This window comes from Lycium ferocissimum, chromosome 4, assembly GCF_029784015.1.
Source record: "Lycium ferocissimum isolate CSIRO_LF1 chromosome 4, AGI_CSIRO_Lferr_CH_V1, whole genome shotgun sequence".
NCBI classification, from domain to species: Eukaryota; Viridiplantae; Streptophyta; class Magnoliopsida; order Solanales; family Solanaceae; genus Lycium; species Lycium ferocissimum.
The window spans coordinates 52,036,134-52,061,692 of NC_081345.1; the positions used below are offsets into that span (position 1 = coordinate 52,036,134).

The 25,559-nt window shown below is 34.7% G+C and overlaps 1 protein-coding gene across 1 annotated transcript; it reads right to left on the reverse strand.

The window, feature by feature from the left end:
- Positions 1-1,777: 1,777 nt before the first annotated feature.
- On the reverse strand, positions 1,778-4,170 carry LOC132054170 (auxin-responsive protein SAUR32-like). Its single transcript, XM_059446223.1, has 3 exons — positions 3,901-4,170; positions 3,171-3,191; positions 1,778-1,870 (listed from the first exon to the last, which is right to left on the reverse strand). The coding sequence occupies exons 1-3, from the start codon at positions 4,168-4,170 to the stop codon at positions 1,778-1,780; spliced, it is 384 nt and encodes a 127-aa protein (XP_059302206.1).
- Positions 4,171-25,559: the final 21,389 nt, after the last annotated feature.

Here is a 25,559-nt window from a genome sequence, read left to right on the forward strand (position 1 = left end):
TATGTATTTTTCTTCTTTTTTCTTTGAGTGATGTACACCCCTATTTATAGTTGCGGGGAGAGCTAGGGTTTGTATATGATTGGTTGAGCCATGTCATTTGAACAACAGGGCGACATTTGATTAGTTCTTATTGACTTGACATGCGTCACTTATGCACGTGGCATGATTTTATTAATCCCGACTTGACAGGTGCGTCACGTCACTTGACACGTGGCATGGATCTTGGGCTAATAGAGTGGGCTCATCATGTGAGAATCCGACAAGATAGATTTACCCAATTGAATTAGTCTTTCAATTAAATCCATAACAATTGGACTTAATCAATTAATCTGATTATATTAGCCCATAATATTTGTTTGGACCAAGACATCTTGAATTTAGAATATGATCCAAATTATTTGTGGATTTAAGTCCGATTAAATTTTAGTGCCTACATATACGTAGTTGACCCGAAAAAATATTATGGTGAATTGGGGGATTTATTATCAAAAATCTCATTAATAAGACTCATAACAATGTGCAAAATATCTACTGAATGCATATTAGAGACTTAACATATATAGAGGATGTAAATAAACAAACAAAATCAATAATGATTAATACTTCAAACTAGTTTATCAGATATATATTGGGCTCCGATATTAAACTAAACCGAAGAGGCAAGGGATTAATCTTAAAATCGAAAATCGGTTAGTCTTTTCAAAAAGGCAAAATCAAAAATCGTTCGAAAAATCAAAACCGAATAATCAATTTATTCGGTTCGTATCGATTTTTCAATTTTTTCAATTTTATGTCCATCCGTAGTTCTTCTCCTTTTTTTTTTTTTTTTTTTTGTGTGTGGCTTAGCTAAAGTGAAAATTATGTAAAAAGGAACCTTGAAAAGGCCGGTAATATTGATTAAAGGGATAGATATGTCTATTACTTTTATAAATATGTGTAACAATTGTGAGTGTGTGTCTATATATATATATATATATATATATATATATATATATATATATGATTTGTACATATGTTTATACCAACAACATAATAATGATAAATACTCTCTCGAAAGAGAATTTGTTGCATAAACTTTATATAAAATATATTTATGTATGCTTGGTCGTATATTATGCTTGTAAAAGATGGACATTTTGTTTATATTAAGCTGGAAAACGGGTTAGGAGAGAAAAAGAAAGTAATAGGGAATGATAATATCATGTGATGATTTCACATTAGTAAGTTAAAGGAAAATTTGCACCACTTAAATTTTACGGTGTATATCGATGAGACTCTACGAATTTCAAAGAGTTCAATTGGATCTTAAATTTTCATTAGAACCCCAACACAAAAAGGTCTTTTTTGTACAATTATCAAAAGCAGGAACTGTTAATTTTCTATATCTCACTGCTTCACGTTCTCTATTACTCTGGTTTATCACGAGTATTCTATCTTATAAATTGTTTGAAGTGATTATCTTTTTTGTATCATAATTATCTGATTTTCATAGTTATCTTGTAAGAAAAACATGTATAAATATCTCAGCAGTAACCACAAATACATGAGGAAAATACAATCACAAGTTCCTCCAATTTCTTTCTATTCTCTCAGTTTTACATGGTATTAGAGTCTCTCTTTTTTTTTTCTCTGCCTCTAAACAATGACAAATCCATTTTTTTCTGCCACTTCCACTACTACTACCAGTCCCATGTCTGTTATCTCCTCAACCTATTCTTTTTCTATGAAACTTTAAACAAAAAACTACCTAACATGGAAAATTCAATTTATTTCCATCTTAAATTATCAAAAACTTCATGGAACTATCAAAATCTTCATGGGTTAATAGATTGTGCTTCTTCAGCTCCTTGAAAAACCAAGCAGTCTTCCACTAATCCACAAGTCAAATTATGTCAAATTATAGCCACCTTACTAAAAAAATTATATTATTAGTGAAAATACTTAAGTTCCATAAAAATGGAATTGAGGTATGGCACATGTGTGTCATTGTCATAATTTTATTATCAAACGGCCCTAAGAAAGAATAGGTACCAAGAACAAACCGGGATTAATTAATGTATGGCACATGTCTATCATTATCATAATTCTCTTCACATGTCAAATCACATCACACATGTTTTAGCAGTATCTAAAAATATCATAGTCTGATTTTAGTTATAATAATTTTGGTAAATAATTTTTTTCTTTAATTTTTTTATTTTTATTAAAATTAGTTTCCTTTAATCGAAATATCATTATTTTCCAATTTTGGATGATAAAAATGAATTCAGATATTTTTTCTAAAATTGATAGGCCTCGGAGAGGCCGTTTGGTTTAAAATCGGGATACTTCACAATTATAATTATGGGATTAAAACCAGGAATATAACTTGAATAACTTATCCCGCCTTTTATATGGGATAAGTTCTCCAAATTATAGTCCTAATTTTGATACCAATTTTAGCTAATAACCTCTAAGTCCAAATCAAACACGGGATACATTTAATCCCATTAAATCGGGATAATTCATCTAATTCCATGAATCAAACGACCTTGAGTAGGTTGCTTATTGTAATAATCAACATGTGGACTAAAAAGCAGATTTTGATCTCCGAAATCGAATCAAAATGTTTCCTTTTTCTTTTGTGAACTAAAAGAGCTCGATTGAAGATCATGTAAAACTAATACAAAGGTGTTTCCAAGCTAATTTAAAAGACAGAATTTTTTTCAACATTTTTATCAGAAATTCAACTACCTTTCTAATGTCCAAAACACCACCTATTTCTGAACCTCCTTTTTCTATTCTCAGCTTACTTTTCTTTTAATCAGCAGGAGGCATTTAATTTTGATGTCATCAACTTACAACCAGAAATTAAAACAAGAAAGTAAATAGAAAGAATGGGAAAGAATATCTGTAATTCTACTTTGCTTGAACTGTTTTTAGTCGCTATCGTCATAAGCCTTCACCTTTGCCATCGTCTCATCATGGCCGTAACCACACCAATCAGGGCACGAAGCTAGCATTCCGATTACGAATATAGCAAAATCCAATAGTACTTTTGGTATCCTGTATTTATGTAAAAAATCTACTTAATATGTATAAATTTTTTTATCAAGAATTCACTAATTTTTTTTTTTAATTTATATTAGGACCCATAAACTCAACCTAGCTCCGCCTCTAACACTAGTTACCTTTCCTGCCCTAGCAGAGACCTGAATACTAATAACGGAATCTTTAAGAATTAACACTTAATATTTTTGAATTTACAACTTAAGGTATTTTTTATCCACTTTTACCTCTACATAATATTAGAAGTTTCTCTTGTATCGAAAAGATTCCCTAAAATAAAATTCAATATTTTACATACATGCAAGAGTACATATAATTTGCCCGCACAAAAAAAAATAATCAATTGAACCGTTTTCAAAGCACGTAGCTCGACTACATTTTTTTTTTTTTTTTTTTTTACCAAAAACCAATCACCCAGGCTATCAACCTGTTGTGTTGGGGGGTTTTGACCAGACCCCAACTTTGTGGGTTTTGACCAGACCCCAACTTTGTTGATATAAGACATATTGTCCAAATTAAAAGAGGGGGGCATAAACCTTACTTCTTGATACTATACAAAAGTAGTATTGGAGGAGGACATGACTAACAAAAAAATAGAAGAACCTAAAGTATTTTCTTTTTATCCACCTTTATCACCACATCAAAAGTTTCTCTTGTATAGAGAAGATTTCACAAAATATATAAAATCCTTCTATATATTTTACACACACGCAAGAGTATAGTATAATTTTCCCGCGAAAGAGATTCATTAACCCTTTTCAAACCAGGTAGCTTGTCTACATGACTGATAGCTTGTCTACATGATTGAAAAATAAAATTAGAATATGGAAAAAAAAAAGTGATATATCAAACCCTAAAACATGGCACATGAAGATGGATATGGTGATGGTGATGATGCTCTTTATCAATATTCTCCAGAATGTTTCGAAAATCTTCGACATGGCAAGGGATAGTTATAGTTCCCTTTTGACGAAAACCATACTCATCTTCAGCTTCTTTGAGTAACTGAATGAATAGAGGGTGATTGAAGTATGAAACAGGTACCACGAATCTTTGTCGCTCTTCTTCTACTTGCCCTACATTTATCGCCAGAAACCCTTTTGGTACATCTCTACCACCCATTCTTTCAAATAAAAAATTCTTGCAAAACAAAATTTGTTGTTGGTTCAATTGTATCGAATTTTTACAGTACAACGGTTGGTTGTTTACGACTTAGTTAGATGTGGGAAGAGATTTATTTTCTTATATAATAAGAGAAGATGGCAAAGGATCAAGAAGAATGGTATGTTGAAAAAGGGTTAAAGAAGAATATAAGACAGACTCAGGGAAGTTAGCCGTGACGGCTCATTAATAAGACTTCTTTCTCTATCAGAAACATAGAAGGATCAGAAAAAAACAAGACAAGCAAGAATATCATACTCCCTCCGATCCATTTTATTTGTTATGGTTATTAAAAATAATCATTTCTCTATCTCTACGATGTTGAGGTAAGGTCTGCATACACTCTACCTCTCCAGATTCAATCTGTGGCATTCTACTGGGTATGTTGTTGTTGTTGTTGTTGTTGTATTAAAATAATCAATTCGAAATATTTTTTAATTTATAAAATTAAGACATTTAATTATTTTTTTCATCTTTGCCCTTGCTCTAATAAATATAGAGAGAGACTAATGTGATGAAATAAAAAGTAGAATTACATTGAAATCAAAGAATAAATATATTTTCCTTATATATATATATATAAGGAACGTCCAAAAGAAAAATGAGAATAAAATAAACCGGATGGAGTAGTTTCACGGCGCCTTTAAGACAGCTGCATAGTTGCAAATTTACATACCAACCAGAACAGGAAGACAGCTAGGGCTTTCCTGTCTCCTACCTGTGGTTAGCTATAGATTTAAGTAATATAGAGATATATTCTAAAAATAATTTTATTATGGAGTCCACCGATTATAGCATGATTGTTAGTATTACTTCTATTAAAATTGCCAAGTACAATTGTCTTATAAAGTACTCCCTCATTTCAGATTAGTCATACAAAGAAGAATGACATATCTTTATATTTGAAAACAATCAATTTTAAATATCTCACTTTTATCCTTAATGAAAATTTTTATAGCCACATAAATGCTATGTTATATCTGATACACAAGTTTAAAAGTCTATAACTACGTACATACATATTATATTACATATTTACTACTACAATTTTTAAAAATCTTCATTTTTTTCTCATATTTTATTCGACACCAAATTATACGAAACAAATCGGAATAAGTGAGTGTGGTGCTGGAGAATACTAATTGGTAAATCTGAAATTCTAAATCCCTACTCCTACGCAACGGTTTGTACAGGGATAGCGTAGCGATAGAAGGGGAGACACGTGTCGATAAGTGGGGCAAAGGAGAAAGAGACTAGAACGATTTTTTTATCTTATTTTATAACTAAAAAAACATATATCAGTTGTGTGAGTTTTTTTTTATTCTCAAGAAAAAGTGGACTCAAACTTTATAGATCCAAAAATATAAGATTTGGGTCCATCATTTTGTTAGAAAAAAATGTTTCACACAACTCGTGTTAATTGTATGAGACACATAACATTTTTTTTCTGTTAATATTGTAAAATACCGTAATTTATGAATTGAAACGAACAACGTACTAGGTACGTCTTTTATTTATTTATTTAATTACTTTTGTTCACAAGAAAACAAAACAATAAGACAAAGTCAATTCCATTAATTGTGGTTATAGGGCCATAAAGATCTGTACTGCACAAATTGGCTACTTACACCTTCAAATATTGGTCTTTTTCGATTTTGATAGTATTAGAAAATCAAAGTCAGGACGACAATTGTGTCTTTTTCAAATTCTCCTTGCTTCCAAGATCATGAATTTATAGGTCCCTCAGAGTATCTATTTATAGGTCCCTCAGAGTATCTATTTAAAGAAAATTACATATCCAATCTATGGCAGAATTCTGTGGCTAACGATCATGGAAGTTCAACAACAATAATATATCCAAAATAGAATTAACAAAAAGGTCGGGGGAAGAAAGCAGACTCTTGTGAAGGTAGAGAGGTTGTTTACGATGATCCGACTTAAGAAAGATATCAAATCGTATGAAAAGAAAATACAATAAAACAGTAGAATAACAAGAAAGAATAACAACATATAATAATAAAATCGAAGAAAAAGATAGCAGGAGAGTCAAAACAATAAAATTGATACGGAAAACTAGATAACGCTCGATTACCTACTAACATTCTATTCTAAGCCACGACCTTCATATCCTCCTATCTAGGGTCATGTCCTCGATAAGCTGCATGTGTGTCATTTCCTGTATAATCATCACTCCCCAATACTTCTTCGGCATACACCTACTTCTACCTTTCCTCGGACCCACCATATCGAACCTCTCACACAACTCCACTGAGGCATTTGTGTATCGCCTCTTCACATGTCTGAATGACCCAGCCTCACTTTCCTCATGATCTTGTCCACTACGGAGGACTCTCCTACTTGTTTCGAATATCTTCGTTCCTAATCGTATCTCACCTAATATGACCACACATCCATCTCAAAATAGTCATTTTCTTTACTTTCATCTTCTGAACGTGCGAGTTCTTGACCGGCCAATACTCCATCTCATACAACATAGTTGGTCTAACAATCACTTTATAAAACTCATCTTTAAGTCCCGGTGACACATTATTATCCCATAGGACATCGAATGCGAGCCTCTTTTTCATCCAGCCCGCTCTAATATAATGTGTAACATCATCGTCAATCTCCCCATTTTCTCGGATTATAGACCCAAGATACTCGAAAGTTTCTCTCTTGGAAATGACTTTTGTATCAATTCTAGCTTCCACATCTGCCTCATGAGTTACGTCACTGAACTTGCACTCCAAGTACTCTGTCTTAGTCCCATTCAACCTGAACTCTTACACTGTACGGTCATATCCAAACCTCAAACCTTTTAATATTCATTTGCAAATAACATACGCCATGGAACCTCCCCTAGAATTTGTTGTGTTAGTTCATCCATCACCAAGGCAAATAAAATTGGCTAAGAGCTGATCCCTAGTACAACCCCATCACGACTGAAAAATATTCCGAGTCTCCTTTCACTGTTTTCACCCAGGTCTTGGTTCCATCGTACATGTCCCTAATTTAAGCTACAAGTACACCTCTAGACTCCAAACATCCCCATAAAACCCCTCTAGGGAGTTTGTCGTATGTTTTTTCTAGATCAAAAAGTCACCATATGTAAGTCTTTCTTCCTCTCCGTATAATGCTCCACCAATCTCCTTACGAGATGAATGACGTCAAGACCTTTTGTCCTCACCCTACTTATCTTGCGAATAACCTCCTTAACCTCGTCAAACTTTTGCCTACAATACCCAACATCTCGATGACTCTCAGAGTGTTCTAATTTACCTAGCATAATATTCATGTCCCTCTCTTTATTCAAGAGTTTATCGAAGTATATTTATCATCTTCGTCTAATATGTGACTCTTCCACTAATACTTTGCCTTCCTCATCTTTAATTCACTTCACTTGGTCCAGGCGTAATGACCCGTTCCATCATTATGAATGTTTTGACCATTTTACCCCCGCCGACCTAATTCTTGAGGTTATCGGGCTATCTAGCGAAAATTGGAAGAATTAGAACCTTTAAGTGAAAACATTTGACTAATTGTTGGCTTGTGGGTGAAAGGACCTTTTTCAGAATTTGATCAATTCTATGAGGTTCGGAGGGTCGTTTATGATTTGGTGGGGTGGCTGGTTCGGTTCCTAACGCTTTCGGGTGCATTTTGGGTACTTGGTTAGAAACTTGGTTTTAGCTATTTCGGGGTTGGCCGAGTCAACGTGACCTCCGTTGGAAATTCTGAGGTCACAAATGGATTCGTAGCATGATTTTACTTGTGTATGCATGTTTGGTTTGTAACTGGGAGGTCCCAGATGGTTGTCGGGATTTTGGGTTGAGACTTGGTGAAACTAGAAAATTGCTGGTTCTGGTGTCTTGCCCCTACGGATCCGCCCCAACGGGATTTGGTCTATAGAAACGAAAGTTTGACGTGGTTAATGAGTCTTGCCCTAGCGGGATCGCAAAAGCGAAAAGGGTTCGCCCTAGCGAAGATTGCTGAACCAAAATCCCTATTTTGTTACTAATTTGAAATCATTAGTTCCTTTCACCAAAAAAACCTAAGTCTAAGACCATTGGGGGAGATTTCTAAAGCACTTTTGGTGGAATCATCTTGGGGTAAGTTCTTAAACCTTAATCTTATAATTTATCTTTCCTTTACTGGTATCTATAGTAGTTAATGGTTATTGAGGGTGATGGGTTAGGGTTGTAAATCATTAAACCCTCTAACCTAATTGATAATTGTTGTTCTAATTGCTGATTCTATCATCTAAAATTGTGGATTAATAGATTCTAGGATTGAATCTCTCTTGGCTTCTAGAATCAATTCATGAATTTAGGGCTCTTACTAATTTTAGGGTTTTTTCTAAATGGATGAAATTGAAGGACCAGTTATGGTTAGAACTCCATGAAATTAAGGATAATGACTAATTGGATTAGTAGTGTAATTTTGCCCTTAATTTTTTATTTTGCCCTCGTGATTTGATAGGGGTATTTTGGGTATTTTAAAGTAATTCTCCACCCATTTCTTTCTCTGGTTAGTTGGCTTGTTGTGGACATTTACTTACTTAGCGTTGATATTATTAGACTTCGATTGTTCTGAAGAACTTTGAAAGGAGAAGGGTCAGGTGGAGTAGTACGTGGCTCCTGTTCGGCATTTGAGGTAGGTTATGGCTTACTCTAGTTAGATTTTGATTAGCAAAATGTTTATATGCATAGAATTGACAGGAGAAAGCATGATTAGGTCTTTGGACACAGTGTTGAGATGGAATACTCTTAGGTTGGTATGATTTCCGATTATGTGGGCTCTTCGCCGTTATTTTATGCATTGTGATTTTGGTGTACTTGTTATGCGTGGGAGTGAAGTGAGATGATAGACTCACTATGCGATTGAACTAGATTGTTGATTCCATTTCCATGGTTGAGTTGACTTATATAAGTCATAATGTTGCTTATAGTGTTGTGACTTTCACTGTATATTGATTTGCATTGATTGCATTGGTTTAGCATTATTGCATTCATTCACTCTTACATCATGGAAATGGTCTGGGAATGATTGAGGAAGAACTATGGAATCTACAAGGAAAATGTGATATCTTTGAGGAAAGTATAATATGAATCCGTGGTCCGAGCTCGGTTCCGGAGCGGAAGGTAATGGGCTTGTGATCCGAGGTCTGTGCGAGTAGTACATGGACGCCATGGGTTCCTTGCAGGTCATGGCTGCCAAGACGTCAAGATTTCGTCCGGAGCATGTGTGTACAGGCTGTGTTGTTGGCCATTGCATTGCATTGCATTGACACCCATCTCATTGCATTGCATCTATCATTATCACATTCTACATTTATTGATCCAATTTGTGGTTGTACTTGTATTGTCTATTCTGAAGAATGGTGGAAGACTTGGCAGACTTACGTTTAGATGCTTCACCTTAGGCTATGATTCGACTATTGATCAGTTGTGACTTATGTGGATATTTGTGCTTATCTGCTCATCTTGTTTGATTTTGTGTTTGTATGCATGAGCTAATCTTAGTCGGACTCGTGTGTGTACTGATACTACTCTTGCTGCACATTTCTTGAGTGCAGATTTTAAGGCAGGACCTTCATTCATACCCCGATTCTAGCCTTGAGGCTACAGCTACCAGGATCCGATCAGGTGAGCTACCTTCCCGCCATGCCGCCTAAGGATTCCTTCTCTATTGTTTTTGATTATTCCTTAGACATTTCATTATGTTCAGACAGTTGTATTATTCTAGACAGTACAGATTAGAGTTCTTGTACGGTGACTTCATTTTCTAGGGTTGTATTATGACTAGTATTTCCGCACTTATTATGTCTATGGTATTGACTTAGATTATTTATTATTGATCTTGCTTATGTTATTTTGGAAATTGAATAAGTAATTGATTAAGGGGATGGTTCGCCCACCAGGGGGGTTAGTGTGGGTGCCATCACGATGGTATTTGGGTCGTGGCACTAGGTCTTTGGCCTTTCTTTTTGTGAGCCTATACTACTTCTTATTCCTGCCTTTATCTTGCAGTTCTTCGTACAAGCATTCAAAAGTTGTTGTTTTAGCCGCCGTAACGCTAACTTTGTTTCATTCTTCGCCGCCTTATACATCTCTCTATTTCTCCTCTTTTCCTCATCGTCTTTTCTCTCACTAACTCCACATAACCATCTTCCTTGGCTTTCACTTTCCCTTGAACTGCTCCATTCCACCTTCAATCCTTTCTATGTCCACCATCGTTATCCTTCGAGACCTCCAACGCCTCTCTAGCTACTTCCCTAATACAAATTAGCTGTCCTATCCAACATACTGTTTGCATCCCCACTACTCCGATCCCCCAAGCCCCCACGCCATGAACGTCTCCCTCATTTTGTGAGCTCTAGCAGTAGTCAATCGATCCCATTTAATCATGGAAGTTCATGGATCTGAAAAGAATGACACCCTTAGACTGACTACTAGTTTGGTTGCTTGAATAAGGAGAATTAATCGAATGAGTATGTTTAGTTGTAATTTTACTTGTTTTCATAAAAAAAATAGTACTATTTGTATAAATTCTATGAGAATATGTGTATTATTTTATGCGTGAATGAGAAGATTAATAGTAGATGGATTAAGAACTAAATAACAAATATAACCCTCATCTAGTAAAGGAATATTCATTTTGTATAAACAGTAATCGCAAATTTAAAATATACAGGATATACTTATTGTAATATGGCAAACTAAATATTTTATTAAGATAATAATATTTAGGTATTCTTGTCCTTAAACAAAATGACCTTGAGAGCTATATCAACCTTGGGTCAACCAAACACTTCTGAACTAGCTAGGTACTTTTTCATCCTTAGAACTTGGGCTTGATTACACATGTATATGGAGAAATTTAAATTTGTAGCCGGCCGGTTCAAACATTTGACAGCTAACTGGCCTTCTTCTCCACACATACAATTAATAGTCTAGAAAATATTATACATGATAGCCAGAATTATCCAAACCTTGCAAATTCCCAAATCCTCCAAACCAAGTGAAATTTCCTATTGAAACCCACCCTTTGATCCCCCAAAAATCCATCAAACCCAACTGTTCTCTGGATCCACCAAATTCCTTCCTATTGGACTGCAAATTATAATTTCCTTTTTATCTTGAAAGAACCCAAAAAAAAAAAAAAAAAAATTATTGACCCAACCTATAAAAAATCATGAGATTTCATAAGCATGAATACCCATGATAGAGGAGGGGGAGGAGGATTATATGTTGTACATGTAATATGCATATTATACACTAGTAAGATAAAGAAGTATCGTTAATCTCTTCATGCTCGTTCCAAGAAGTACCATTTGTACAAATAAGAATCCCCTTCGTTACATGATTTCTTCTTATAGTGTATATACACTTTTTTTTATACATTATACAACATCATATGCACTTTGGATACACAAAGATACTCGAACATGTAATATACATATTATACACTAGTGTATAGTGTGTATAAACTTTATATAGAACATCATATGCACTTTGGATACACAAAGATAGTCGAGATACACTAATGATATGTTAGGTATACGCTTGCACACACATGATACATTCTATATAAGATTTTTATACAATGTGTAATAGGGGATATACAACTTTTATACATTGTATAACAGTCTGTATATAATTTTTATAAGCACATTGTTATACAAGATACAATGCATATATAAATTTATACAGTGTATAGACAACTTTTATATAATATGTATATACAAATTTATATGAAATTACTCTTGTAACATCCAACCACCATTAAAACCTCAACCAAATTCAAAAGATCTTTACTCACGAAACACCATTATGGCCCAGAAAAGAAGAAGCAGTCACCTGCACACAAATAAGAAGAAGATGAAAATATTTATAGAGAAAAAATAAAATTCTAAATAAATATGCAAAGTTCATATCAATTAAGTTGTTGACCATTATCGCCTTTGGTAGTGAAGAACGATGATAGATGGGAGATAGAGGTTGGCGAAGCAATGGTGGAGGAGATAGAGAGTGGCCAAGTGAAGAAGATGAAGCAAAACAAAATAGGGAGTGAAAAAATACATATGTTTAATTTGATGAAATGTAAAAAAAAAAAAAAGGTGAAGAGGATGAGAATGAAAGTAGTCCTGGGTAGGAGTGTACAAAGTAAACCGATAAACCGCACCAAACCGATAAACCGAGTCAAACCGAGAAAAAAACCCGACTAGTGGTTTGGTTTGACTTGGTTTGGTGTTGGAAAAAAAAACCCGATCATAATTAGTTTGGTTTGGTTTTAGCTAAAAAAAGTCAAACCGAACCAAACCAACCCGACATTACATGTATTCAATTTTTAAAATATTTTATACATAAAAATATTTATTTGTAATGTAATTTATAAATATTTCTTAATTTTTTTCATAGTTTTTCATCTATTATCATATTATTCAAGCTTGAACTTAGGATTTTAAATGTGAATAAGTTTTATATCCTATGGATGTTAGTAACTCATATAAAGTCCAAACCAAAACCAACTCAACACTAATACTAACAAAAGAATTTCGATTTACCCATAGAAATGACAATAATGTTGGATATCTATTCTTTAGTTTTGCATAATTGGTTTAGAGAGTGAAAATACAGAACTTAAGTTTTTTTTTTCTTGTCATGTAATTAATACTTATTAGCGATACTTATTTTAGCATGACTTAGTATTTTTAGATTATGGTCATTTTCTTTATGGCTTATTAATTAGCAATATTTATTTTAACCGATTTTATTATCTTTTGTTGAATATTTTAATACAATGTCATCACTCTTCTCACATTTTGTGTTATTTTCTTATGAAACACCTTAATTACATAATTGTATCTTACTAGGACTAAAGAAATATTTGACGTAAAAGTTATATGTTTTGTATCAAGATTATTCCAGAAACAAAAATCCGAATAACCCGAGAAAACCCGAGGTTGAAAAACCCGAATTTTATTGGTTTGGTTTGGTGTATAAATTTAAAAATCCGACGCAATTGGTTTGGTTTGGTGTTTAAGAAATCCGAACCAACCCGGTCCATGTACACCCCTAGTCCTGGGGAGGAAAATCTGTGCGTTGGGCAGAATGAAAGAAAGAGAGAGTGTGTGGGAGTTGAGGAAATGATCTCTTATGATCACCACAAATTAAATATAATAAAATGGTCTTTTCAGATTTCTTATATCTAAAAGTGATATATCTTGTAAAAAAAAAAAAACATAAAACTAAACAGAAAGTTTGTAAAGGACTACAAAATCATTTCTCCCTAAGTTAGTCGAGAAAATGATCTCTTATTGCCACTAGTAAGTCATTCTAGGGGAATAAGTACATAAGGAACGGTAGCCATAAAATGTTAAATCTTTTACTAGATATTATTTATTACACTACTGAAAAACTGTTAAAAATTGAGACAAGAAACCCGGAGAACTGCGTCAGTGAAAAAAACCGATGAAAGACCGAACAAGTCCGTCGCTTTATGTAATTTTAATTATTTTAAAATAAAAACTGACGAACGACATCGCTTTATTTTTGCGAAATTTTGCACCTAAAATTCCGCCAACTTTAATACAACGAAACCGACGAAGTCTGTCGGTTTTGTTAAAAATAAATAAAAAATAAAAAAGGAAACACTGATGGATTCCATCGATCCGTCGGTTTCTTTTTTAAAATAATAAAAATAATGTATAACTCTAATTTACTTTTTAAATATTAATAAAACAAAATATTTTTAGTTTATTTTAAACAAAACCCACGGAATCTGTCAGGTTCTTTTTTAGTTTTTATTTATTTTGTTGGTCAAAAGACCGGCAAAACTATTAAAAAAATCGACAGTCAAGATCGGTTTTATCCGTCGATTTTGCTAATTAAATCAAATCCATCAAGTCTTTCTTCCCCATTTCTCCCTTTCTCCAAAACCTGAAAAAACAAACCCCACTCCAGCGATTCCCCAACTCCACCCCCACCAGCGTTCCCCTGTAACCGGCGACCCCACCGGAGAGCTAGCCCGTCACCGACGATCCCAACCAATCCCCTTTTTCACCCCAAACAATTAGGTTAGTACTTAAACTAGAGCTTTTTAATTTCTTTTATGGTTATTTTTATTTTTAGATTTTAGGTCCAATGTTGGTGCATTAGTCTATTTAGGTTAGTTCTTCATTAATTTAGGGCTTTATATTAGTATTGATGTGTACACAAAAAAATTGCGCGGATTTCCTTTCATATGGACTGGTCTTTATTTTTTTCCCCTCAAATCGCTAGTCTTTAATTTTTTTCCCCTACTTCTAATTTAATGAAAATTTGTCGGTCAAAGTATTCTTATTCGTTGGTCTATGAAACCAGAGATTCTGGGTTCGAACCCCGGCAGAGTAAATAATAATAATAATTAAAAAAAAATTTGCAACGCAAGGTTTTCATAAAACTATGTCTTTTCGTGGCAAAATTATGCCTTTAGGCATAGTTCTTTAGTTTCCTACAGAACTATGTCGGAACTTGTCAGGCATTGTTTTGTAGAAATTAAGTATACTGCAAAACAATATCGGAAAAGTCATACTATAGATTGCCTGAATAGGCATAATTTCTATGAAAATTTTGCCTTGTGATTTTTTTTTTACTCTGCTGGGATTCAAACCCAGAATGTCCGCGACTTAAAGTGTCAAGGGGCAAAAATTAAAGACCGCCCCCGAAATAGGGCATTTGTGCGGATAATAGACTTTATTTGCCAAAAAATTGCAGCGATGATTTTTTTGACTTTTTTTTTTAATGGCTATAATTTATGTCTATTGTCAATATATTTGTGTTAGCTTAGTTAAACATCATTTGTAGTGTTATTGATGTTGAATTTGTGAAAAAATATAAATTTTATTTGGCTGGTTTACTTTTCAATTTCTTTTTTGGTTAAAATTGTACTTTCTTAAGTTATTAAAGTTAGAATTATTATTGAGAATTCAAATTAATCGTGTAATTCTTAAATGTGGGCCAAAATTTGCTTTCATTTGTTTCCTAGGTGTTACACCGTGTAGATTTACCAAAATTTATTGGGGTGTCAGTTTGCACCATAAGGTTTAACCTATACTTAAAACAATCTCAAATTATTTAATATTTAGCCAATAGTAATAAATTTCAGACAAAAGGCTTTGTTTCTTCTCCGGGTGAAATAGGTTCATCGACTTATGCAACTCGAAATTTCGGCTAATAGCTTCTGTTGTGAATTATATAGCCAGAGTTGCTTTTTTCTTATCATCTCTTCATTAACCTCAAAATTTCGAAATACAAGGAATTTACATAAATAATTCATTCTATTTGAAATTTTCAGCTTGGAGTATTCCAATGAATTTTGCTTACCTCAGTCATAATATGTTGTCATGTCATAAAAGAATATCCTGAAAGACATATTTGCAAGATGAATAACTTAGTAGTTAGAAGTTCAGGCATATCGTTTTCTAAAATTCAGGAGACATAAATGTTTGAAGTTTGGATAAATGTCTGAATTTCAGTCATATATATATATGCTTGAAGTTCATACAAGATTGCCTAAAATACAATGATATGTACCTAAAGTTAATAAAATGGATGAACCTCAACAATATGTGCCTGCCAAGAAATTTTATTTTTAGTCTCACATGCCAAGTCATATTTGTGTGAGACTCTTCAAAGATGGACATTTGGACCAGCGGGTCCCATTTCTACCACCATTTTCTCTCTTTTAGTACCTCTTTCTCATCCCAAACTGCCACTTTTAATTTTCAGTTCTTTACCAAAAAATTCCATTTCACTCTCCCATCAGAATTCCAACGCATAACTCTCTCCTTTCTTAACCCAAAACTCGTTTCCTCTCTTTCAATTCCGTCGTCATTCGTTTTCAGAAAGAGATAAAAACACTCCATGAAATCATAAAGCTTTTTATCCAAAACTAAAAGCAAACTAAACTGCTAAAGTAATTTTAGCAGTTTAATTAGATTATTTTTGCAATAAAATTGGTACCCTTAATTTCAGTAATTTGAATATTTTGTTTAAGGATACCACAAAAAGGCAGATTCTAACTCTTAACAGATTTTGTACCCACGATTATTACAATGACTATTGCGTTGCTCCGATGGTTTCATGATGGATTTTTCAGGCAATGAAAAAGAATCCTAGAAAAGAAAATTGATCTATATGCTTAAAAAGATAGCATTTACAAATAGATAATAATAATTTGAAAATAAATTTTGAATGGAGAACCAAAGTTGATAGGGTGGGAAAAAATATTTTAGATCAACTTTTTCACCCTAATTTCTTCCACTACCCCCTTCTCGTACATTAAAACTATTCCCCCTAAATCGTTTTTTTCCCATTGTTAACCCATTTTTATTCTCCAGGAGGTGTCGTTTCTTTGTCTTCAGATTATAGGTAAAGGAAATATCTTGGAGTTCTTATGTGGAAAGTGAGTAAAGAAAGGAAAATTAGAAGAGGCTCTTTGGGATGAGAAAGAGGAATTAAAAACGGTGGTAGAAATGGGACCCGCTAATCCAAAAGTCTAACTTTAAAGAGTCTCACACAAGTATGACTTGACATGTGAGACTCAAAATAAAATTTCTCCTGCCTAAAACTCAGTAATACTTTAGACCACCCAATTTTAGACAATATTTTTGCAGCTTCAGGTCTGTGTGTTTGAAGCTGTCTTGAAAGTGGTTAAACTTGCAAATATTTTTACACTACAAAAATAAATTAAATGGTGATCCTAAAATCAGTCATACGTGCGCTTCACCCATGTATATCTATGTGATACGATTTGTCTTAAACTGATGTACAATTGTATTTTCTGAATTTATAGCAATTGAAATATAATGCTTTAAAAAAATCCAAATATAAAAAGTGAGTTAAAAATCAAAAGGGTCTGGGATAACAATGATAAATCACCATTATTGCAAAATGGGTTCGATAGATTTGTTATTGTTTTGACAAATTGATGATCGGAGTTTGTTCTTTATGAAATATGGAACTTATAGTTCAAATTTGAGCTTATTTGGAGTAGATTTGGGTGTTGAATCGTGTTTTCGATTGTTGAGATTCGAAAAACAAAAACAATTTTTTTTGATAAAAAAAAGTTTGAACACATGTGACCGAGATTTTAGCCAATTTTTACATACATGACTGACGTTCAAGCGTACATGAAAAAAATTAAAAGGGTACTAACTGAGTTTGTAAATTTTATGTTGTTTTGACAAAACAAGAAAAGGAATTAAAGTTTGGTAAGAATTGAGCGGATTGGTTTACGATCCATTGTTTAGCCCATTTTGACCTAACTCACCTCAATCCATGTAATTTCTGGGTGGTTAATGACCCATCTATTTGTTAACTCAACTCATTTTAATCTGACACCTAAGTTCAATCCAACACGTTCATTTATTAGCTCAAATAGTTTTATCCATCCAAATTTAGCTTAGCCCGCTCATTTGACACCTATTAGTGCTGTAACGGTATCCTGAAGCTCTGAAATTTCTATATTATTTAAGGACCCGTTTGGCCACAAGAATTATTCACTTTTTCCGAAAATTATTTTCACTTTTTTCACAACCAAATAAGTACATTTCAACAAAAAAAAAAAAAAAAACTATTTGCAAAACGGAGAAGGGCCAAATATACCCCTGTACTATTGAAAAGGGCTAAATATACCTCTCATTATACTTTGGGTCCATATATACCCCTGCCGTTATACTTTGAGTTCAAATATACCCCTCCACCGTTAAAGTTATCTAAGGCGGATATCAAATTCTATGTGGCATTGATATTTGATGAGGTGGATGTCACGTGACATGCCACCTCAAAGAACCTTTTACCCATTTTACCCCTAACATCTATTTATTCTTCTACCACTAAAATTTTCTCTACCACCATTACCGCCACCATGGCCACCGAGCAATCAAACGAAAAAAAAAAAAAACTTCTAGCCGTATTCCTCCATCCTATGTAACCTTAAAGAGAGGGGAGAGAAAGAGAACCAAAGCAATTTAGAGTACAATTTACTTGAAGGGCATGAGCAGTAGTTGCACTTGCAGCAACTCCTTCTGTAACTCGGAGATAAAAAGGAAACATATTTATCACCATTGAAGCTTAAGCTTCTTTTTACCAAACTCTGAACCAAAAAAAAAAAAAAAAAAAGGAAGAAGAAGAAGCATTTACAGAACCTTCATATTCACTCCTTTTTCCTGCCACCCCATTTAAAAATCTTCAAGTATAATCTAAGTTTATTTAGACCTTTCTTTTCCTCTTCATTACTTCATAGTGCATTCTCCAAGTTGCTAAAGCTCTTTGACTTGAAATTACTCGATTTACCCCTTTCTTGACTATTCTGGACACACATACCGCACTGTATTATAGGTTATTCGGAAGGGCTACATATAATTATAGGTGATTGTTCTCTTCTCTTTGAGCATTAATTTGAGTTTTCGCACTTTATTGTGATCTGTTAGTCTTAAAATTTTGGCGCATAAATTGTGTAATTGAGTCGAGGCAAGTTAGATCCGAAAGTTGCGGAGAGAAAGCTGGAGAAATGGTTCATCAATTTATAACTTCGGAAAGTGGTGGAAACTCTCACTGCTAATCAAGCCATGGAACTTCCATTTCCCTTGGTTCTTTGAACAAAAGGCTTGTCTCTCCTGATTTAAAGACTCCAATGAAGCACTTAACAATGTAAATCAATATGTGTAAAACCTGTAATCAGTTTCTCGTCTCTATTTCACTAAATATGCAAATTGTGGCGGTAATAGTGATAATGGTAGTGGAAGGGAAGGAAATTTTAGTGATGGATGAATAAATAGACGGGAGGGGTAAAATGGGTAAGGGGTGCTGAGCAGGGGCGGAGCCACATTGGCTCCAGGGAGTTCATCCGAACCCCTTCGGTAAAAAATTACAGTGTATTTTCAAAGTTAAAATTATTTTGTTATGTATATATAGTAGATGTTGAACCCCCTGACTTCTTCGTGTATTTACCTTTTAGAATTTTTGAACCCCCTAGATGAAAATCCTGGCTCCGCGCACTGGTGCTGAGGTGGCATGCCACGTGGCATCCACCTCATCAAATATCAATGTCACATAGGATTTGATGTCCACTTTGGACAAGTTTAACGGTGGAGGGGTATATTTGAACCCAAAGTATAATGACAGGGATATATTTAGACCTAAAGTATAACGAGGGGTTTATTTAGCTCTTTTTCAATAGTACAGGGGCATATCTGGCCCCTTTCCATTTGCAAAAACTATGACCAAACACGACTCCAACCCCAAAATTTTAAGAAAAGTGAAAAAGTTTTTTTATTTCTATGACCAAACGCCTACTAAATTAATATCAGCTTGTAACAATCATTCACTTGTAGAGGAATGAGGAATACACGAATTAGTTAAATGCCCATGGGAATGGTACTTCTTTTAAGAGTTGAAAAGCTGTGACCTAAACTGGTGAGATAAAACGCCTACACTACAAAAAGACTAGCTGGTACTGGAAATAATTGGACAAGACTAAGTTGGGCATGAGGAATTGGTACTCATATGACGAATTTTTGATCGAAATAAGCCATTATCTCAGCCAATTCACCAAAATAATACATTTTTCTTAAAATTTACAGAATTAAAATAAACGTATTAACGCAGTAACATATCAGGCATTATTTTATTCAAAAAATCTAACGGGCAAAAAAGTGAATGGTTAACGGTGTTTAAGGATAATTCGTTACTGTGAGTAACGTTTTATGCCTACTAGATAACTGACTGTAATGTTTCTACAGAATTCAAGCACGGGCAATCCTTATACAAAATCTGACATTGATTGATCATAAAGTCGTAACTTAGAGTTACGACTTAAGGCTAAAATGTAACTGACAGTAACGTTTATACAGAATTCAGGCACGGGCAATCGAATCTTGCAAAGAATCCTGCAAATTGGGAATCCTTCTGATTGATTTACCTATAAAATGCTACAAACGGTTTTGATAAATATGTTGTTTCCCCTTTTTGTTAAAAAAAATTCAACATTTTGCACATGTTTTTCCACCTTTTTAAATGTCTTTCACCCTTTGATATACATCAAGGAATTTTGGAAGTATTTGGGGATAATTGGAACTAGGAGATGCTTTTCCTCGGTACTATTGTAGATGAGATGGATAAAGCAAGCGTTGTTTTGTTGGGAAAACAGGGCTTTAGGATATGTACTTTCCGAATGGGAATCAAACAAGCATCCTTATTGCTAAAAAAATACCCCTTCTGTGGACCAATTTTTTCTGCTTAGCAATCTTGGCGCTCATAATTGCTAATAAACGTTTCTTTGAACTTGTAAGCATGCATTATGAAAGAATCAAGAAAGATGTCCGGTAAACATCAGTGACATAGGAAAATAAAACACTACACTTAAAGTTGTATCTTTGGCTAAGGCTTCTATAAGGACCGATCGACTTAGAATTTCTTTTGTTTTAGTACTTATTCGTGTTTCTTTTTAACACAGCAACATGTTGACGTTTTCCTGGGTTCATGGAATTTGAGACTAGGAAATCAGCTTGCTATAACTCTTTACTTGATAATACAATAAATGCAATTCTATATACATGCATGGATAAGGTTCTACTCTAAGTTCTTTTTTACCAAGTAAGGGATACGGTAAATTGTGAATACTTGTAGCTTTATTGATCCGTTCGGCATTGATGGCTGTCATTATCAGGGTGCTATTAATTGGGGTTAATTTGTTTATTTTTCTGAAAATATTCAGTTGTGTATAGATACTTTTTTCATGTGCAAAATGCTGAATTTTTTTAACAAACAAGGGGAAGAACATATTCACCAAACAACTGTCGATAACGTTTTATAAGTAAATCAATCAGAAAGATTCCCAATTTGCAGGATTCTTTGAAGGATTCGATTGCCCGTGCTTGAAGTCTGTAGAAATGTTACTGTCAGTTATGTATTAGACATAAAACGTTACTCACAGTAACGAATTACCCTTTAACACCGTTAACCATTAACTTTCTTGCCCATTGAATTTTTGAATAAAATAATGCCTAATACGTTACTGTGAAATACGTTTATTCTAGTTTTGTAAATTTTTTTTAAAAAATATATTATTTTGATGAATTGGCTGAAATAATGGCTTGCTTCGGTCAAAAATTCTCACAGGACAGATACTGTCTTACTAGTAGTGGAAAATATTCTATGTCTCTGAGCTATCTTGCAATGCTAGGGGACAGACCAAAAATTGAAGAAGCTGAATTGCTACCAAAGCTCTTGGTACTAATGTGGGCAGCATTGCAACAGAGATTGTTAACTAGAGCCAGGTTGATTAAACTAGGATTGATTGCGATGATTCATGTTTGTTATGTGGAGTGCACAGACCAGAGGATACAGTGCATTTATTTGTCAATTGTGCTTGGGTCAAGGAATTGTGGCATGACATAAGGACTTGGCTAGGAATTACCACTGGGGAGTGTTCAAATGACATTACAGAAGTTCAAACAAACGCATTGGAACAAGTTCAAGAGGAAATCAGTGGTTGCTGGGTATGGAGCTATGCCCACTAAAAAAAGGGTAAATTGCGGAGGATTTTTAACGGAGGGTATTAATAACCTCCGCCGTTTGCATCAATTTACGGAGGTTATTACTCCCTCACAAAATTAGGTAATTAAAGGAGGTTTATAAGCTCCCCAACCCTAAAAAATAACGTACTAAATTAGTAAATATTTAACGGAGGTTTATAACCTCCGTAAGCCTAAAAAAAACGCTACAACAATCATATATAAGCACTGTCATTAACTTATCATGGCACTACCAATACAATCCCCAACCCTTTAAAAAAGCACTAATATCTCCAATTTTCTCTAGAAACTTTCGGCCTTCATTGTTCTCTTCATTTCTCCTTCATTTTTCTTCTATGCTAAATCAGTATGGTCATACCCATTTCAATTTCACTATTTGTCACGACCTAATTTCACTAAGTCGTGCCGGCGCCTACCTTTCCCACCTCGGTAGACGAACCCTTAACTCAACATTCACAAATAATAGAAAATAGCAGAAGAAAGTAAAATAATGTAAGTCTCACAATATAATATAAATAAGTCCGGAAGTAAATGAAATCCACCCCAATATCTGGTCTGATCATACAAGAGCATCTAAACTAAATACTGCAAGTCTAAATAATAATACATAAATAGTCTCAAAGTCATATTTTAGAATGGAAAGCAAGGCATAATAAGAAGAAGAGTCTTCGGGCAGCGAACGTCCTCATGCACACCCTGAAGAGATTCGAATCAGCAATCCTCGAATATCAGCCACGAGGGATAGAAGGATCCAACTCAGTACTACGCATTCATAAAAGAATGCGACGTGCAGATGGAGTACAAGACAAACAACAAGTACTAGTAGGTATCATAGGCCGACTAAGACTAGCTAAAGTCTATCAAGACAACAAAGCAAGATATACACGTAAACCAACAAAGTACAAGTCAACACAAATTCATATTCATGATACAAGTCATCACCTATGTTATAACATCTAAACCCAACTGCGCTAAGTCTCAAAAGATAACTAAACCGAACCAGTACATCACATCATATCACAACTATATCACGGGAAACCAAAAGGCACAATGCAATGCAATAATGCATGTATGATGAATGCAATGCATATGCACCGTACACATGTACTCCGGCTAATGGAACATCACATCTCGGCAGCACAACCCATGGGGACCCGCGAAGTCCATCTACCACTAGTCCCGACAATAACCTCGACGACGAGCACTCTCTCAATCCCGGCAAGAGACCTCGGGCATCGAGCACTCATTCATTCCCTGCAAGAGACCTCGGGCAACGAACACTCATTCCGCTCCGATAAATGACCTCGGATCACGGACTCTCATCTCTCTTTTATGCTCTCCAACAAAGATCTCGGAGGCTACGCTCTCTTACTTATCATCATCAGTACCATAACAATGCAATATCAATGTATCATGAAAATAAGTATCAATACAATGCAATGTAATATCAACAACCAATTCAATCCCAAACAGTACCACACATGGCATACCATTAATATAAAAAATAAGGCTACACCATAAGCCACAATGGAATCACAATGCTCATCTCAATATCAAATCAAGTAAAGTACTGCAATATCATAGTCATGATATATCACTAGTCACTAATACCTAATGTCTCAACGTGGCAATGAGTCAATAAGTAAATAGATCAAGATAAGTCAACAACACAACAGGGTGGCTAGCCCCCAAATCATATAACAAGGCCCAACCTAAGACAATATCCAACCCAACTTCATACCCGAAAGTTTACATGCATTCTCCGACAATATCATCTAAACATACGCTTCGCTAATCGAAGTCTCACCATAATGTAAACCATAAACTACCTGGAGAGCCGAGCAACAAAGTCTCCAATAGTCAAACCTGAGTCTTTCCCTTCCTTTGAGCCTCGAGATAATGGAAGTCTAGTCATACCCGAATTATAAAATTAGAATCAAGAAGAAACATCATTCAAATCTTACTTCTATTCAAGACCCAAATCTCAACCTATGGAATGGAGCTTATGAACTAGAAAGATGGAATAAGGAATCTATAGGTCTCAACATGAAATTAATGTTCTAGGTAATCAATTTTCATCAATTATAAGCTAGAAAAACTAACAAATCACTTAAATTCAGATTCTAGAGAACCCCCAAATTTGGGTATGAACCCTAACTTTCAATTCCATAAATTAGCCACTAATTAGGAAGGAATCAAATAATAATAGATTCTAATCATCAATTACATGCTTAATGAAGCTAACTCAATCAATAAATCCAGATTTAGTAGCCTAGAATGAAGAACCCATAAAAACCTCTTTCAACCCACCATTTCTTAAAGAAACTAGCATGCTTAAAGGATTCCTAAGGTGAATAATTTCACATGGAATGGAAAGGTAGGTGAAGGAACTTACCACAATGATCTTATATGAAGAATAGCCTTTAGTACTCCCAAAAATCTCTAAAGTCGGAATGGTATTGAATGAAACACTTAGGGCTTTTAACATTCATTTAATGAATCTAACTGCTTTTAACGCTCATTTAATGAATCTAACTGCCCGTCACCCGCTTCTGCGCTCACATTAGCGCTTCAAATGGTCCTCCTAAATTACACACACGGCCGCTATGCGGGCGGGGACCCTCTTTCGCGGGTATCACGTGCCGCGGTCCTGGTGCCACCATAGCAGGCACTAGATACCAGAAACTCTTAAGTTTCATAAATCTGTCCCGAAATCTTGACTATCACTCGAGACCATCTGATCACAACTTGTATATGTAGACATGCATAAAAATATGCTACGAATGGACTCATGGCCTCGAAATTCCCAACGGAGGTCTCATTGATCGAGTTTACCCTCGATACCTCAAAACTAACTTTCCAACCCAAGTTTCAAAATGCACCCGAGTGCATTGGGAACCGAACCGAATATACACACAAGTTCTAAAAGACCATTCGGACCTCTCGAAATTGATGAATTTTTTAAAAATTTCTGTTTGCCTAAAAGTCAACTTTGAATAAACTCTTTTTCGCTTTAAGCCCAAACTTCTCACAAAGTCACCCAAATCATATCCAAAGACCTCGAGAAGCGTGTCAACGATCCTCTCAGGTCAAATGTGAGCTAAACAAGCTCGGGGAAGGGTCAAAAGTACCGAAAAGACTATAATGACCAAATGGGTCATTACATCAGATGCCAATTAAACCATCGCTCGTCCTCGAGCGGCGATGGGAAAAGAACAAAAAAGTACTTGAATCAAAAAATAAATGAGGATATTAGCTGCGTATGTCGGACTCAGTCTACCAAGTGGCCCCCTCAACAGGACGATGCTTCCATTGCACCTTCACATAAGCTATCTCCTTAGATTTCAACTTCCGAACCTGCCTATCGAAAATCGCAATAGGCTACTCCTCTTAAGTCAGATTCTCGTCAAGCAACATTGAGTCCAACGAACAATATAAGTACCATCGGCATGGCACTTCTTCAACATAGACACACGAAAAACTAGATGAATGTATGCCAGGCTTGTTGGCAAGAACAACTCATAAGCAATATCGCCCATACGATTAAGGATCTAAAATGGCCCAATGTACCTCGGACTTAATTTACCTCTCTTCCCAAATCTCATAGCACCCTTCATGGGTGAAGTCTTCAAAGAGAACCTGATCACCAACGGCGAACTCTAAATCTCGGACCTTCCGGTCCGCATACATCTTCTATCAACTCTGAGCTGCCAAAAGCTTAGCTTGAATGACCCTCACCTTCTTAAGAGACTCTCTCAATAGATCCGTAACC

Coding starts and splice junctions, on each gene's coding strand:
- LOC132054170 (XM_059446223.1), bottom strand. CDS start 4,170: ATGGGTGGTAGAGATGTACCAAAAGGGTTTCTGGCGATAAATGTAGGG. Junction 3,192..3,900: donor TTCATGTGCCATGTTTTAGG/GTTTGATATATC, acceptor ATTAGTATTCAG/GTCTCTGCTAGGGCAGGAAA. Junction 1,871..3,170: donor TCTCTGCTAGGGCAGGAAAG/GTAACTAGTGTT, acceptor CTTGTGGATTAG/TGGAAGACTGCTTGGTTTTT.